The 18,047-nt window shown below is 42.8% G+C and overlaps 1 protein-coding gene across 1 annotated transcript in view; it reads left to right on the plus strand.

The window, feature by feature from the left end:
• The first annotated feature begins 880 nt into the window (after nucleotides 1-880).
• The window catches only part of RSPH1 (radial spoke head 1 homolog (Chlamydomonas)), a 20,833-nt gene continuing 3,666 nt past the window's right edge, over nucleotides 881-18,047 (plus strand). The window contains exons 1-6 of the mRNA XM_015419734.1: nucleotides 881-934; nucleotides 1,821-1,934; nucleotides 5,853-5,958; nucleotides 6,358-6,448; nucleotides 7,345-7,480; nucleotides 11,768-11,833. Coding sequence (XP_015275220.1) covers nucleotides 881-934; nucleotides 1,821-1,934; nucleotides 5,853-5,958; nucleotides 6,358-6,448; nucleotides 7,345-7,480; nucleotides 11,768-11,833 — 567 coding nt within the window. The remainder of the gene's footprint in view (nucleotides 935-1,820; nucleotides 1,935-5,852; nucleotides 5,959-6,357; nucleotides 6,449-7,344; nucleotides 7,481-11,767; nucleotides 11,834-18,047) is intronic.

Genomic DNA, 18,047 nt, shown 5'->3' on the forward strand with positions numbered 1-18,047 from the left:
ATATTTATTTGCTAAAATGTATCCATTGGCACTTCTGTGACTCTTGCCCCACAATTGGAACAGAAAGTAATGGCTGTTAAAAAACAAACAAAAAACCTTTGAAAAAAGTGGAGAACAACACCTTGGACATCCTCCTATGACTCCTTTAAACAGTGACCAAATAAGGAGACACAACAGTTCTACGTCTTGGCCATCGTTTGTCCCTATTGCTTTGGGTCCCCCCCCCCCCCCATGTATTTTGCTCCCTCTTGGGACTACTAGAGAGAGCAAAACACATAAAGGGGGGGGGGAGCCCTGAAGCAATAGGGACAAACGAGTGACAAAACTGACAATGCGGAAGAGCTCAGTGTTTCCATTCCGATCGCCTTTCGCGCCAAGCGATTCGCGACTGGTGAGCATGCAGCTTGCCCCAATAATATCAAAAAGGAAATGAAGTAAAAGCGGCCTTTGATACCTCCTTAGTCATTGGCTGAGCTGCAGTACTGCCACAATGAACAGTTTTCCGCTCGACGTAACATCTGCAGGACATAAAAGACATTCGATCGACCCTGACTTTTCGTTTTTATTCTGGGAATATCTACACCTGTTTTTGGTTGTGGGGAGCAGCAACCACATAAGCAGAACAGCGCGCGCCCCCGCCGGGTCCCTTTGACGTGCGCTGCTTCCCACAAGTGCCCGTCGAACCCCGCCAACTGTAGAGGCAGCTGCGAGCCTCTGCGGAACAAGTATCACGTTCCCTAACGCCACCGCGAAACATGGTTGTCATAGTGACAACGCTTCTCACGCACTGACTCCAAAACGTTCACTGAGGGGCGGGGAGCAGCGAGGACGCTGTTTCCATAGCGACACCCTCGCCTTCTACCGGAGAACACTGTGAAGTATGTCGGATCTTGGCTCGGAAGAGATCGAAGAGGAGGCAGAAAATGATCTGGGGGTCAGTGGGGGTGGGGCGGCGGGAAAGCGGAGTCAGGGCTTTGGAAGCCTTAGCGGGGAGGGAGAAACGGGGGTCTGGTTATATCGCGAAAGGGCGAAGACACATGAGAATGCAAAATAACAACAACCAACCCAGGGCCCCCCCCCCCCCCGGAAGATTCACCGACATTTGCAGGATTACGGAAGCTTTTCGGAACAAAGACAGACACCAGCTATCCTAAGGAATTTATTCAAATGAAAGATGCCAATACTGATTATTAATCATGGGCGTTCAACTGCGAATCTTAAATAAGGATAGACTGTAATGTCTCATCTCTCCATTTCAGAAGTACCTATTCTTCAGCTCTAGTTTTGACTTTCCCACCCCAGCAAAAGGCACAAATTCCAAATTATGTAAATATGTGAATGCAAAGTATGCAAATATATTTCATGATTTATTTAAATAGAATAATTTTGGGGTTGTGGTAATTGAATTTGAACATAATCCCAGATTTCCTGACAAGGCATACTTTACTTTGAAAGTTTTGGCTTAAGATCCTATCTGGGTATAAAAATCTGGGTATAAAAATTTACATGGAAAGGCTTACTTAAAGTCAAATACCTAAATATAATCTTATTCAACACTGGCTGGTGGCCTAAGATCCTACATTAAAATTATGCACTTCACATTTGAAGAAAGTTATGCTGTGTGCCCTCTTAAGGACATTTACTGTGTGATCTAAGCAGAGTTGCGCTCTTCTAAGTCCACTGAGGTCAACAAGAGATTTGGAATAAATAATAACTGATTTTCAGTATTTAGCTGGTTTTATAATAAAGATGAAACATTATTGGCTTCCTAGGCATTTTCATGAAATATCGCCCTCGACTATCTGATCCACTTTAAATAGGAATATGAAGGCGAACGCAATGAAGCTGGTGAACGACATGGACATGGGAAGGCCAGATTGCCCAATGGTGATACCTATGAAGGACAATATGGGAATGGTAAAAGAAATGGACAGGTAAGATATAAACAGATCCATCTGATATAAGATTTAAGAGCGGGTATACAGTCCAGTAAAACTGAGAATCTAAGAGAAATAGATTCGCTTACAGAAATGCTATGGGTGGAAATAGTGGGCCCAAAAGGAAGCTTAACTCTGGGAGTTTGTTATTGCCCACCAGATCAAAGGTTAGAGGATGATTTAGAAACACCAGAAGTTTTAAGTAAAGCAGCTAGATGAGATAACTGTGTCATAGTAGAACAAAGTTTGAGTCCAGTGGCACCTTTAAGACCAACACAGTTTTATTCACAGTATAAGCTTTTGTGTGCAAGCACACTTCATGAAGCATACGAAGCTTATACTCAAATTTTGTTCTGCTGCTTCAGAGCAACACGGCTACCCCACCTGAATGTGTCATCACAGTTCCCTCTAAGCTGTGCTAGGGGGCGCTGGGGCACAACATTTCAGAGGCCAGCTCAGAGGATTTCTGCTTCAGCTCACAACCAAGCTTCCATAGGAACCAATGGAGGATGGGGGCACCTCCTTCTGGGGCCCATAGAATTGGAACCCATGGTCCAATCTTTTTGAAACTTGGGGGAGGGTTGAGGAGAGGCACCAGCAGCTGTGCTGCAATTTTGGTATCTTTACCTCAAAAAACTGCCTTCCCCCGAGCCCCAGAAACCCCTGGATCAATTCTCCATTATAGCCTGTGGGGCCCATTGACTATAATGGTCACCATAGGCTATAATTGAGCCAGAAAAAAACAATTTTTTGCACACCCCTATTTATGCTTTTCAGTATGATTTGTAAGCTGCGTTGAGTCACAGGGAAAAGTGGGATATAAATATCTGAATGAATAAGCAGCTTGGGCAGGTTGATAACATTTAAGCAACTTCCTGATTGTTAGGTTACTCAGCGTTCTGACAGTGGTTGTTCCACCTCTGTTATACTTTACTGGTAATGCTGGTTGTCATATTTCACTGAAAAAAACCAAAGTAGACTTCAAGAGTTCCTCATTTCCCCAGTGCTGGTATGTTTTCTAAGGGTCAGTGCAGGGCGATGGTGCAAGGCCAGGTCTGCCAATATAGAGGACTGGGACAGGTAGACTTGTTCTCCAGAGGCCAGATCTACCAATATCGTGGAAACTGGTGGGTAGACCTGTTCTTTGGAGGCCAGGTCTACCAATATCATGGCCTGGGACAGGTAGACATGTTCTCTGGAGGCCAGTTCTACTAATATAGTGAAAAGGGGTAGGCAGACCTGTTCTCCTGAGGCCAGGTCTACCTATATAGTGGAAAGGGGCAGGTAGACCTGTTCTCCAGAGGCCTGGTCTACCCCTGTAGAGGACAACATTTTGTGTACTGGAATTTCTCTTGTAATGTTTAGTCTTAAAATATAGTTTAAATATAGTTTAAAAGAATTCATTCTGAGATTTTTACAAGGTTATGGAAATAATCTTCTAAAAATAATTTATGCAATAGTCAAATGTAGACTTGCTCACAACTTTAATGCTACTAGCTTTTTTTGCTCATGAAGTAGAATTTCAGCTCACAACACTGTGGCGCTTAGAGGGAACATTGGCATAACAGGTGATTTTAACTACTGACACATTGATTAGGTCAATATGTGCTCAAGTCAACAGAAAGAGACTGTGTTTCTAGATAGTCCCAGTGATTGTACCATGGAACAGATGATCACAGAACCTACTAGGGGGGAGGCAATCCTGGACTTGGTCCTAAGTAATGCTTAAGATTTGGTGAGAGATCTAAACATGATAGCACCAGTTGGGAACAGTGATTGTAATGCTATGAAGTTTAGCATTTATGCAAATAGGAAGTTGCCCCAAAAGACCAACACAACCAGATTTAACTTTAGAAGGGCTTGTGAAGAAGAAACTGAAAGGTAAGGCAAGGAGGATCAAATCCCTTCAGGAAGCTTGAAAACTATTTACTAATACAATGTTGGAAGCTCAGATAAAATGTATACCGCAGGTTAAGAAAGGTACAAATATATATAAAAAGGGCCTTCATGATTAATTAATAAAGTAATGGAAGCAATAAAAGATAAGAAGGATTCCTTTAAGTGATGGAAGGCTAGTCTGAGTGAGGTAAATAAAAGGGAGCACAGGCCTTGACAAATAAAATGCAAGTTGGTGATCAGACAGGCAAAAAGGGCCTATGAGGAACATATTGCAAAAAAACATAAGCACTAATAATAAATATTTCTTCAAATATATTAGAAGCAGAAAACCAGCTATGAAGGCATTGGGGCCCTTGGATGACCCAGGGGCGAAAGGAGTACTGAAGGGAAATGGCAGAGAAGCTGAATGCATTTTTTGCATTTGTCTTTACTGTGGAAGATGGAAGTGGTTGCCCATTCCAGAACTGCTGATTTCAGGAGGGGTGTCGAAAGACCTGAGTCAGATTGAGGTGCCAAAAGAGGACTGATAGATAAATTAAAAACTGACAAATCACCAGGCCCAGACAGCATGCATCCAATGAGGTTCGGTATGGGCAAATGCAAAGTGATGCACATTGGAGCCAAAATTCCTAACTATAAATAGATGTTGATAGGGTCCAAACTGACAGTAACTGACCAGGAGAGAGACCTTGGACTTGTGGTAGATAACTCAATGTTGACTCAGTTTGCAACTGCAATTAGGAAGGGGACTGAAAACAAATCAGCCCGTATCATAATGCCCATGTATAAATCTATAGTGCGGCCTTGTTTGGAATGCTGTGTACATTTCTGGTCACCATACCACAAAAAAGACATTATAGCATTGGAAAAAGTGCAGAAAAGGGCAACTAAAATTATTAAGGGGATGGAACACCTTCCCTATAAAGAAAAGTTAAAGAGCTTAAGGCTTTTTGGCTTGGAGAAATGACAACTGAGAGGTGACATGATAGAGGTTTACAAAATTATGCATGCAATAGAGATGGTAGAGAAAGAAGTACTTTTCTTCCTATCTCACAATACAAGAACTCATGGGCACGCAATGAAGTTAATGAGCAGTAGGCTTAGAACAGATAAAAGGAAGTACTTCTTCACCAAAGAGTAATTAACACATGGAATTTACTGCCTCAGGAAGTGGTGGTGGCTACAAACAAAGACAGCTTCAATAGGGGATTGGAAAAACATATGGAGCAGAGGTATAGATGGAACACTATGTCTGGGGCAGTGATGCTCTGTATTCTTGGTTAGGGATGGGCTTGAACCACAAAAATGCGCTTTGGTTCGTGGGTGAACCACAAACCCTACGAACCCAGTTGGCAGTCATACGAACTGAAACAGGTTTGTGAGGTTCATGCCCGAAACAGCTGAGCCACAGGGGCAGCCTGCTCCTGCGGCTCATTTGCTTTGGGCTCTAAACAGCTGGGTTGTGGGAGCAGGCTACCCCTGCAGTTCAGCTGTTTCTGATCTAAACAGCTAAGCCATAGGAACACGTGGCTCAGCTATTTAAAGGGGCTTTCTTGGGCAGCCAGCCCCAGGCTCGGAACCATTTAAATCCCTGCTTTCTACTCCCTGCAGCTTTTCATGGGGAGAAGAAAGCAGTGGATTAAATGTCTCCTGGCTCAGCAATTTTATGTGAAGAGCAGAAAGCAGGGATTTAGCCCCCTGCTTTATAAAATTCATGAAAGTTCAGGATGGTTCTTCAGTTTGTGAACATTCCTTCACGAACCATGAACGGCCCAAAAATTGTTTGTCAGCTGGTTCATGGCACTTGAAAGGAACAGTGGGAGGGCTTCGAGTTCTGTCCCCAATGGCACCTAGGTTTTGGCCACTGTGTAACGCAGAGTGTTGGACTGGATGGGCCACTGGCCTGATTCAACATGGCTTTTCTTATGTTCTTAACCAGTCAGTTGTTTGGCTAGGAGACACTGCAGTAAAACAAACACAAGAATGAATAAGAACTGTTTGTAATATATGTTTCAGGGGCTATATAGATTTAAAAATGGTGCACGCTACATTGGGGAATACTATGACAATAAGAAACATGGCCATGGCACCTTTATTTATCCTGATGGATCCAAATATGAAGGTAAACTGGATTTTTTAAAAACTTAGATACAATTGTGGAGGGTTTGATAGTTACGGGTTGGTTCAGCTGTTTCTCTTTGTATGTGTGTGTGTGTGAGAGAGAGAAGGAGTAAATGAAGAATGAAATGGTGGGAAACAATGGGATGAATACCAGATATTTGATTTGTGTTTTGATGATCAATTACTTCAGTTTTAGACTAGTGTAGAATTATTTTGCTTCAGTATGGTTTGTTCTGGATTTCTTTGTCATGATTTTTGCTTCTTTGTATAATACTGAGCACATTTTCTGTGCAGGTAAATTAAGTACATGGTTAGGCAGTCAAGTGAAAGACTGAGCACTGTGGCTTATAAAGAAATGTAACCATATTAATGTGTGTACTTCTATGGGTGTTCATTGCAGGAGAATGGGTAGAGGACCAGAGGCATGGCAATGGTGTTTACTATTATGTAAATGGAGATACATACACTGGAGAATGGTTTAATCATAGCAGGTTGGTTTGACTGAGGTTTTGTTCTTTTGTTACATATGAACTTTAAATCCATAGAAAGTAAAAATTGCCATAGCAATCAAGAAGATAAAATATTAAAATCTATTTCAAGTCTCCAGATAAATGATTAATCATGACCATTAAGGAAGGCAACAGTTGCCCCCACTGTTGTTCCCAACAACTCTTCATACTTTGAACATGGATATTTTAATTTATATTTATAATTTCCATCTCCAGGATTCTCTAAACTCTCAGGGACTTGAGTAGGCTGATTTCATCTCTTCCCTTCAACATGTCCCTTCTGGATTATTTTCAGCTCTCATTTGTCTGTTTTTGGAAGGATTTTTAAAATTTTGGGTAATTTATGAAGTCATATTTTTCTACATACCTGGAGATCCCATGAGTATATAGAGATCCCTACCTTGACTATGGGTCGTCCTATGTTGTGGATTTTATCACTTACATAAGACAGTTATTTTACTGTTGTGATCATTAAGGTGTATAAGGCTATCAATGTATTGCACTGCACCTGGCTACCTAGAATTCAGGGAAAAGGCATTTTCAGCCTTTGATTGTTTGTCCAATAATTCTCATATCATTCCAACCCAGGATTCAGAATTCTTGATGAGATAAAACTAATTTTTAAAAAGCTTCTGATATTTTACAGTGAGGCATTGAAGTGTTTTTTTACTAAAATATTTTGGATTATTAAAGCTTAACTGGTTAACAGAACAACTTATTTGAGTTCACTGGAAGTTTAGCAAGAACATGACAGCAGTGAGATTTAAATCAATTGACACTGTAATTGTGTGAGAAAAAAAGGTTAGGATGGTACATTTTTTCACCTGCTTTGAGGCTGCCTTCAGAATTTTAACAAAACTGTTGTTTTCTCTCTGTAGACATGGACAAGGAACATATGTCTATGCACTAACTAATTCCAAATATGTTGGCACCTGGGTAAATGGCCAACAGGAGGGAGCTGCTGAACTTATTCACCTAAATCATAGATACCAGGGGAAGTTTGTGAATAAAAATGTATGTATGTTAGAAATTATATTGATTTTTAAAATATCTTGGAAGACATCATTTATTATCTTTTTTTTCACTGAGATTTTAGCGCAAACTCTCCTGTATATTGTGTATTTCTAAAATCCATAAATAATTTTTGTACACAAGAAGCCTTGTGTGAGCTAGGGCTTAGTACTGGGGGAGAATTATGTTATGTTATGAATTTGTGTATACAGTTTGATGATCACAAATTGAGTTTAAAAGGTTTTGTGACATTGCAATTCTCTGGTCTGCACTTAGTGACAATGCATGTCCAAGAATCTTGGGGAACAGCATGGTTGCCACCATTTCAAAGGTCCTCCACTCGTCCATAGTTGCCATGGCTGGCAGAGATTCCCACAAAATCCTAAGGAAAATAGTATTCCGTTTGCAGTCGTCGTACTGTATACACCAGGGGTGGCCAAACTTGCTTAACATAAGAGCCACATAGAATAAAGGTCAGATGTTTGAGAGCCACAAGACATGAACAAATATCACACACAGGTTTTTATTGAAAAACATGCAGATTTGCTTTTTATTAACATTAAATGAGACTGCCAAAAATAAAAACAAAATGGGTAAAAACAGATATTGATAATGATATTTATTTGTTTGTTAATGATATTTATTTGTCTAAGAGAGAGAGAGAGGGGGAAAGAAAGATTGAAAGAGGTGGAAGGAAAGAGAAACAAAGAAAGCAAATAGATGGGGGAAGGAGGGAGGGGGAAGGAAGGAAGGGGAAAAGAGAAAGAAAGGTTGAAAAAAAGCAAATAGATGGGGGGAAAGGGAGGGAGAGGTGGAAAGAAAGCAACTTTAACTTTAAATGTGTCCTCCAAGCCCCCATGCCGGCTGGCTTGGAGAAGGGATTTAAAGAGACAAATGCCTTCTCCAAGCTGGCTGGCGGGGGGGGGGGGGGGGTGGAGACACATCTAAAGTTAAAGTTGCTTTCTTTCTCTGCTCCCCCCCTTTGCTTCCCCAGCCACCCTGCCGGGAGCCGCACAATATGTGTGAAAGAGCCGCATGTGGCTCCTGAGCTGCAGTTTGGCCATCCCTGGTATACACAAATTCAAAACAGCATTATTACGACTTTAATAATGATAAAGTATGCTAAATCGAAATACTGAACATGTTTAGTTTCCATAATTATCAAATTAATTGTATAATTATATAAATCTATTATTTTCAAATGTGTAAAAGACTGAATGGTCATAAAAGCACACATGGAGCAATGAGGGAAGAGAAGTGGGGAGAATGAAGAAACAATGCAAATGCAAGGTGACAAAATCTATCCACAAAAATCATAAAGTAAATAATGGAAGGAAAAAGAAAGGAAAGGAAAGGGTTGCGGTGCTCATCTCCGTTTCAAAGCCGAAGAGCCAGCGCTGTCAGAAGATGTTTCCATGGTCATGTGGCCGGCATGACTAAACACCAAGGCGCACGGAATGCTGTTACCTTCCCACTGAAGTGGTCCCTATTTATCTACTTGCAATTTCTTGCTTTCGAACTGCTAGGTTGGCAGGAGCTGGAACTAGAGATGGGAGCTCACTCCGTCATGCGGCAGCTCGGTCTTGAACTGCTGAACTACCAACCTTCCACAGCCTGCAGTTCGGCGTCTTAACCACTTGAGCCACCGCAGCTCCTCAACAGCAATATTATTATGTTTTTAAAAATCAGCATCTTAACACAATTAGAATTACGCTTTAAAAATAAAATCAGCCTGTTCAGGGGACTGGAGGGGGCAGCATGTACATGCGATGCTGCTGCAGCAAAAGGGCAATGGAAAACAAAATTTGATTTCGGGAGTTCCATACTGGAAAACTGCGAGTTAATACTTGAAGGGAAAAAAATGTGGGAAAGTGGATCTGGAAAATGTGGGGTAATGGGACAGTAACAAAAGTTGTGCAGAAAGTTTTACAAACATCAGTGATTTAAGAACACCAGTGTAGTGGTTTGCACATGTGCAGAAACAATCTGAGAGTCAGGCTGCATCTGTAGGAGGACCTCATATTATTATGTTAAATAATAATTGGTTGCCCTGTCATTACATGCCTTGTTCCTTATTTTTGCTGCTTTTTCTTAAAAATAAAAACTCTGTCCTTGGGAGGAAAAGGGGAGAGCACTTCTTCCTGATCTACTTCTCCTTTTGATTCAAGTGAGTATGAGTGTGTGAGAGAGATTAGAGAGACCTTGGGTGATTTCCCCCAGAGAGTGGCTCCATGCTCTCCCCTTTTCCTCCCAAGGATAGAGTTTTTATTTTTTAAAGAAAAGGCCTGTATGACAGGGCAACCAAGAAATAATGGGGTATCACAATCATGTGACCTAATTTACTACGGCCCCGTTCATATGAGGCAGTTTGGGCCGGGAGCGGGCCGGATTGGAAGCGCAGCAAACGGGCGCGATCCCACGCCAACATCTGCCTGGCATTGCGCCCGCGCCTCCAATCCGGCCCTTCCCCCGATGAAGCGCGTCAAAGATGAACCACCTACCTTCGGTGGTTCATCCGGATGGTCCGCTTCATCCTGGCCGTGGGATCGGCGGCGCCTCTTGCTGCCGTCACATCCCCGGCCCCCTGCCGTACTGCGCATGCTCGAGCATGCGCAGTATGGCAGCCTCCCCCTCCGACTAGTATCTTCCTCCCTGGCATCTGATCGTGCTGGGGAGCAACGGAGCGCGGCTACCGGGATCCGTGGGATCCCGCCGGGGCGTTTCTTTTTTGGCGCAGCTTTTAAAAGCCGCGCTTTGCCCTGTCTTTTCCCTGCCGTGTGGCAGGGGCCTACATTTACCTAATATACTACTCTTCCAACCAAGTGTACGGAAAGCACTTGGAGAACCCACACATAGACTGTAGGAACATCAGTTGCATATTAAGCAATTTTTTTTCCACAAATCAACTCTTGAATGATATTTAATAAGGATAAGGAAAATATGGGAAAACAACAGGCTGGTGCCCGCAGGGCTCTTTTTGTAGCAGGAACTCCTTTGCATATTAGGCGGCGTACCCCTAATGTAGCCAATCCTCCAAAAGCTTACAGTAGCCCCTGTAAGAAGAACTCTGTAAGCTCTTGGAGGATTGGCTACATTAGGGGTGTGTCGCCTAATATGCAAAGCAGTTCCTGCTACAAAAAGAGCCCTGCGGCGGAAATGTAGTTTGGATTGTGAGTAATAACAGAATGAACCCACTGGTACAGTTACAGATACACCTCCCCATTTGACCTCAGTAACTAGTTTATTTTTGTGTAGTTTGTATATTTTATTTTTTGTAAATGGTTATAAAATACAGAGCAGTGCCGCAGTATCTAATAGTGAAATATACCATGTTATTTATTTTAAATGTTTGTTAGCTGCCTTTCTTCCTTACTGAGCTCAAGGCAGCTTACAATAGTAATAAAATACATTAAGTAGATTACATTTAAAAAATCACCAGTGGGTGAAGCCTTTTTTGTTTTGGCATTCCCTCAGTGATAGCTATGTAGTAACCAGTGTTTTATGTTTTGTATGTATTTTAACTGTTTTATAATTAACTCTGTTCTTAAACTCTTTTTAAAGCTGTTTTAGTGAGCTATGTTTGGGAGGGCAGTTATGTAATCATTTTATAATGTCATTTACAATGTACTTTTTCTTTTGCCATCTTGGTGGCTCTTGTAAAGGAAGAAAGGTGGAATATAAATATGGTACATACATAAATAAAACCAAAATTTTAAAACCACAGTTTAGGACTGCTTTAACCAAACCTTCTTTAACCAGTTTGGTGTAGTGGTTAAGTGTGCAGACTCTAATCTGGGAGAACCGGGTCTGATTCCCCACTCCTCCACTTGCACCTGCTGATGTGACCTTGGGTCAGTCACAAGCTCTGGCACAGCTGTTCTTGAAAGAGCAGTTTGTGTCAGAGTTCTCTCAGCCCCACCCACCTCACAGGGTGTCTGTTGTGGGGAGGGGAAGGGAAAGGAGTTTGTAAGCCGCTCTGAGACTCCAAGTGAAGGGCGGGGCATAAATCCAATCTCTTCTTCTTCTTCAGCTACCTCCTAAAGATCAAAAGTGAGGGGGCCAGGTGTACCTCCCTGAGAAAGTTTTTCCATAATTGTGGGGCTGCCATTGAAAAGGCCCTCTTGCCTTACCCACCAAATAAGCTTCTTTGATTGATGGGACAATCAGGAGGGCCTCTCCCTGTGATCTTAATTCCTGGGCAGGAATATGATTTGAGGTATTTTGCAGTTTTAGGATACATATTGTTAGAATATTGTTTTTTGTTCTTGTTGTTTTTGTTTTCTTACAAAGCCAATGGGTCCTGGAAAATACGTATTTGATATTGGATGTGAACAACATGGTGAATATATTCATGATGTAAGTATTATCAAGTCCCATAACTTACTCATCTGATGCATTTTATGTCTGTTGGCTAAATTGACCGAAGCAATAAATTTGGTTAAGCTTTCTTTTATAACATCCATATATCGCAACATGACCCCATCTGTGGATACTTAAATCTGGAGACTGGGGCCATGAACAGACAAGACAAATCATTCTATAAACCACTCTGCTATGAGTCTCACTGGGTGACCTTGGGCCAGTCGCAGACTCTCAGCCTAACGTACCTCACAGGGTTGTTGTAAGCGTAAAATTGAGGAGAGAACGAGGAGGGTGTAAGCTGCTTTGGGTTCCCATTGTGGAGAAAGGCAGGGTATAAGAACATAAGAAGAGCCCTGCTGGATCTGATCAGTGGTCCATCTAGTCCAGCATCCTGTCTCACACAGTGGCCAACCAGTTCCTCTGGAGGGCCAACAACAGGGCATAGAGAGGCTGAAACATTCCCCTCATATTGCCTCCTGGTTCTGGGACTCAGAGGTTTAGTGCCTCTGAATGTGGAGGTTCCGATAATAAATAAATATAGCTGAAGATGGGGGGTGGGAAGGAGAAGAGGAGAAGCAGGGAACTGTGAAGATGTGGAGGCTAGAGGAGATGAGGGAAAGTGATGGGCCTTCAGCAGGTTCTTGTGGGTTCCCCAGTGTGCAAGTGGGCCAGACCAAGAGCTGGCACTGTACAACTTGGCCTGCCTGAGCCCAGCAGCCAATACCATGCAGTTTTCCCAGAGTGAGGCTGGCAGAAGGAGGGAAATCTAAAAATAGGGATATGTAAAGATAGATTGGTTGGACAGTGGGAAGAGGAGAAGGAAGCAGGAAAATGTGAGAAGCTGTAGGGGCTTTTAGGGAAAGGAAAGAAGAAATGGGGAGAAGGAATAATAGAAAGCAAGCAAGCACTGTATAAATAATGCAGATCATGGAGTGCACAAAGGTATGCTAAAGAAAATATAGAAATAACAAACATAACAAGGACCACATATATCAGTAAAGTAAGATTACATCATAACATGTGCAAGTCCATAAATAGTATCCATAAGTTCATAAGTAGTAACATAAGTCCATAAACTGTAAGTAGATGAAGACTCCGGATTTTAATCTTCGTTTCGAAGGTTCTTCTTCTAAGAATTCAAACTTTATAAAGTACTGATAGTGTACAGAAGACTTCAATCATGTATATATAGGAAAATTCCTTCACACAGCACTCATAAAGAATGAAGTCTATTTGAGAACATGTTCCACTATTGATCTGGTGCCCGGCTTCATATTAATAATAGGACTCAATTCTTCCTGTATTACTAGTCTGAAGGCTTTATTCTTTATGAGTGCTGTGTGAAGGAATTTTCCTACATATACATACAAGAACCTTTGAAACGAAGATTAAAATCCGGAGTCTTCGTCTACTTACAGTTTATGGACTTATGTAACTACTTATGAATTTATGGATACTATTTATGGACTTGCACATGTTATGATGTAATCTTCCTTTACTGATATATGTGGCCCTTGTTATGTTTGTTATTTCTATAATATATTTTCTTTAGCATACCTTTGTGCACTCCATGATCTGCATTATTTATACAGTGCTTGCTTGCTTTCTGAACTTTGTGTACTGTGTTATCACTAGTGCTTTGGAGAGGGGATAATAGGACATCTCAATGGTGCTGCGATAGCACTGAAGTATTATATTGGTTTAGCGCTATAGCACTCAACTTAGAATGTTAAAAAAAAGTCTGAGGAAGATCGCACAGCAATGGAGTCAAGGCATCTCAATGGTTCTGCCATAGAACTGAAGTGCTATATTGGTTTAGCACTATAGTGCTCAACTTAAAATGTTTTTTAAAAAGTCAGAGGAAGATCATGCAGTGAAAAAAGATGGGAGGGAAGCAGCATTATAAGAAGCGCTATTGACATTTTAAACAGCACACCACAGCGATTCAGAAGCGCAACAAAGAGGTTGAAAATGGAAGAAAGCCATTTCCCTCAAAAGCAGCTCAGCCACGCTTTGCTAACCCAATGCAAGCAGGTTTGTATGAGCAGATAAATAAATCCCGCTTGCAGCTGGTTACTAAAATGGGTCTGTCTGAAATGACAGAAAAAATCCATTAGCAACCAGTTACTAAAATGGAATACAAAGGCAGTTTGAAAAGGGCCATACTGTTTCCAGAATTAAATTGATATATAAGAACTGACAGTGTTCTGTGATCCTGCTTCAATCCAGAAGAAAATTTAAGTTTCATGTAGGTATTTCAGTCATGCTGTGCACAATTTTTTAAAAATTGTTTTTTGGTTTGGGTATATTTAATTTCTAAAAATATGAAATCATTTCATTTTTTTCGTTATTACCCATAATCCTTTCCCCATCTTCTTCATGGTAAGTGCTAGCCAGACTATGCTTGGGATCACTGCTGTCACCAAGTCCAGTCAGAACAGGCAGAGGGAAGGCACAGGTCAGGGATCTCTCTCCCTCCGCCCACCTACGCCAGGGCTGCGGATGCTCTTTTTGATGCATCTGAGGTGCTGTACCTTGGGAAATCATTTCCCAGGGTGCACCAAAGTGTCAAGTCTTAGGTATGGAAGAGTTATTAGCTTCTTATTTGTAGCATTATAGTGCATATAAATTAGTCTTTTAGGCTTAGAGTTTTGCTAGCAGTTAAACAAATTATGTTTTTAAAATATGCAACTCATCTGAGTACTGATTTCTTTTCAGAATCAAGTTTCATATTTTTGCATGATGAAAATAAAAAAATTACATTTATGGCTGAATTGCATTTTCACCATGCTTGTTAAATTACAGGTTTCCTGTAAATGTTCATATCTCTGTCCTGCAGGATCAGAAGACATTATAAATTATGTGTACAGTTTTCAGAAACTCATAAGTCCGTTTTCAAAGGGTATTTCATGCTGCAATCCTTACTGTACTTAATGCACACAAGTTCCATTCCTTTGGAAAATGTCCATTTTTTAAAATGCAAATTGGGCTTTTTAACTTTGGTACCCTGGAATTCATAGTTCACATTAATTTCTTTTCACAACTTGATTAGCTGATGCAAACCAAGAACAAGAGAAGAGGCAGCACAGAACTGCCATCTGTTCACAGCCATGAGAAGCAACCAATCATTGAAGCCTTTATCCTCAGGGAGCCTAGAATAACAGAGGTGCCCTCTGGCTTTGAAGTGGAGTGCTGCATGATTTGCTTGCATGTAACATAAGTTAGAAAGGCATTTTGGGGGGAAACACTACCTTTGGAACACTAGTTTCTGTACTTGTGCTCTACCTTCTGTCACGCTCACCCTGTGCCCCTGGTGCAGTGCCTCCCATGGCCATGGTGCATCTTTCTGAGGTGGAGTCGTCGTTCCTGGGAGTCGGAACGCTGAAGGCAGGGGGAGTGTTGGGGCCTCAGATGAGCAGGGGACACGGTTGACTTCACCCCATAGGTCCCTCTGCTGTCATGCCAGGTGCTTTCCGTTGGCTCACTCCTGCTCTTTCTCTGTCCTCGCCATCGCATGTTTCTCCTCCCCGGCCCCTTCGCTTTCCCCTTCTTTTATTCCTTTCCCGACTCCCAGCACTGCCCTCTTTCCTCGCTGCTTCCCCCGTCCTCCCAGCCCCGCCCCCTGTAATAAGCCTGGATGCACGTTCAGGGAGTTGCTGGAGCTGAGCCAGCAGTGGTCCTGTTTGCCCGGGGGCTGCACTGCCAGCGCTGGTGTGTGGGGTGCTCTGGGGTTGGGTGCCAGTCGTTAACCTCTCCATGGCGATACTTGCGTTGCCGCCGCCCTGTGCAGTTCCTTGGAGCCCTCGGCTCTGTGGCCGAGCCCGGCCGGAGTGTTGGGCCTCCCGGGCAGAGGCAATGGCTGGCGTGGGGTTGTTCCCTTGGTGTGTACCGCGTTGTCCTGGCTTCGGTGCCCGTCCTGGTGCTGGTTTCGTCTGCCTCTGGGATGCTCCAGGTGAGTCTGTTGTCCGGGGAGTGCCCGGGGGTGTGTGTGCAGACTCCCAAGACCTCTGGACCAGGACACCTTCTAAAAGCATTACTTTCTCAGTTCCTCTGCTCAGTAAAATTGTTTTGAATATTTTAGTATCTTTTTTTCTTAATAGAATGCTTACTTTTGCTGTATGCATTGCTGGGGAAATAATTCATTGTGTCCTTGAACAATGAACCTCAATATCTCTTCTACCAATTTACCACAAGTGTAGCCAACCACCAATGAGGCCATACCCCAACATGACTCCCCTCCCACAGAGCTCCAGAGTTCAGGGAAGAAAGACTCAGTGCAGCTCCAGCAGAGGCATGTGGCCTGAGGATACCCTCCATGGCCCACAGAGAAAGGGCACCCACATGGTGGATTAGGTGGCCACCTGTTCCCCTGGCAAGGGTCTGACTGGCAGCAAAAGTGCTGTCCACACGTAAGTATCCCTGCTCCAAGCCACAGACTCCCTTCTCTTGAAAAGGGAAAAGACCAAGGCCAGGCTCAGACACTCGACCCCCACACCCAAGACCAGCAAACTAACCACTGGGCCAAGAATGCAGCTGGAAAAGAGGCATGCCATCAGGCATTAGGCACCCCATTGCAGCCCTGATATGACCACCAGCCGTATGGTGCTAGGCAGGGGTCATTTCGTAGAAAAAGGTGCAGGAGCTCATTAGCATAACTCATTAGCATAACTTATTTGCATATGCCACACCCCCTGACATTACCGGAAGTGTGTCAGAAGGCAACACCCACTGCTCAGGCTCCACTGGACTGTTTTGGGTTGCTAGCTATTGGGTGGGGGGGACGTGCAGATCGGTCCTCACAGAGGGAGAGCTTGTACCTGAATAAAACTTGGCCTTAAAAGTGCCAATGGACTGTTTTGGACCGGGGGGCTCTGCAACTTACCTGGCTGTTTCTTGCTCTGATTGAGGGCTGCTGGGAGCAGGGGGTGGGGCTTGTTGCTTGTGCCCACCCCCTATGCTCTTTACTGCCGGAGCTCCGCTCCTGTGCACTCCTGCAGGAAACAACCCCTGATGATGGGGTAGCTTGCTGTACCATTTATACCTTCTATCAACCAAAACAGGAAAATTATTATACTTCCTTTCTGTATGTTCATGGAAGAGTTCTAAGCAAGCCATTTTAATGTGTAGTGGAATCCTTATAATACTGAAATCACATTTCTGTGTCTAAATATAAAAAATATTTACATGTTTTATTTGCATGCATCATCTTACCCTTCATTCTGATGTTTCAGAAATTCAACCTTTAGCAAGAGCTAGCAAAACAGTAAGATGGAGTTCTCAAGTAAGAGAAAGAGAGTTTATTTATTTATTTATTCGACTTATTATACCGCCCTAACCCCTAGCGGTCTCTGGGCGGTTTACAGGGAATGTTCTAAGAACTGTTCATCCTAACTACGGCCACATGATATGGGGGTGGGGATTTCCTACCAGCACCCTTGTGGTGGGGCCAACCCCACCAACCAAATGGTTAAATGTGCCAACAAAATGGTTAAAATTTGACAGAGATGCTCCAGCATTTATGAACAAATCCAAAACTACAACAATAATTACACATAATTAGAAAACAGTGCATGGGATGTAAGAGGAGCACACTGTATCCGGAACACTGCAACATTAGACACTTGATAATATCATTGTAAGAAAAATCGGTCCAGGTGCTGTCTGGGAAAAGGATAAGAGAGTCTTGAGGTTGCTTCACATGAAAATAGCTCTTCATCTAAGAGCAGTTCAACATCTGGATTAAGAAATACATTCATTAAGGATTATTTTTCTTTGTTCTGAGATGTAGCAGTGCTAATGAAGCTACACCGAGGTCATGCAAAACAGAAGGATGTTGCTTGGAGATGTTCCTTTTCAAAAGTTCTTTGGTGGTGGTGGAAAGTGTCGTCAAGTCACAGCTGACTTATGGCAACCAGTTTGGTGTAGTGGTTAAGTGCGCAGACTTTATTCTGGAAGAACCTGGTTTGATTCCCCACTCATCCACTTGCACCTGCTGGATGACCTTGGGCAAGCCATAGTTCTGGCACAGCTGTTCTTGAAAAAGAGCAGTCTCTGTCAAGAGCTCTCTCAGCCCCACCCACCTCACAGGGTGTCTGTGGGAGGGGAAGGGGAAGGAGTTTGTAAACCACTCTGAGACTCCGAGTGAAGGGCACCCCTATAAATCCTAAATCCAATCTCCTCCTCCTCCTCCTCCTCCTCCTCCTACTCC

This window comes from Gekko japonicus, unplaced genomic scaffold (genome assembly GCF_001447785.1).
Source record: "Gekko japonicus isolate JY-2015 unplaced genomic scaffold, Gekko_japonicus_V1.1 scaffold1906, whole genome shotgun sequence".
Lineage (NCBI taxonomy): Eukaryota > Metazoa > Chordata > Lepidosauria > Squamata > Gekkonidae > Gekko > Gekko japonicus.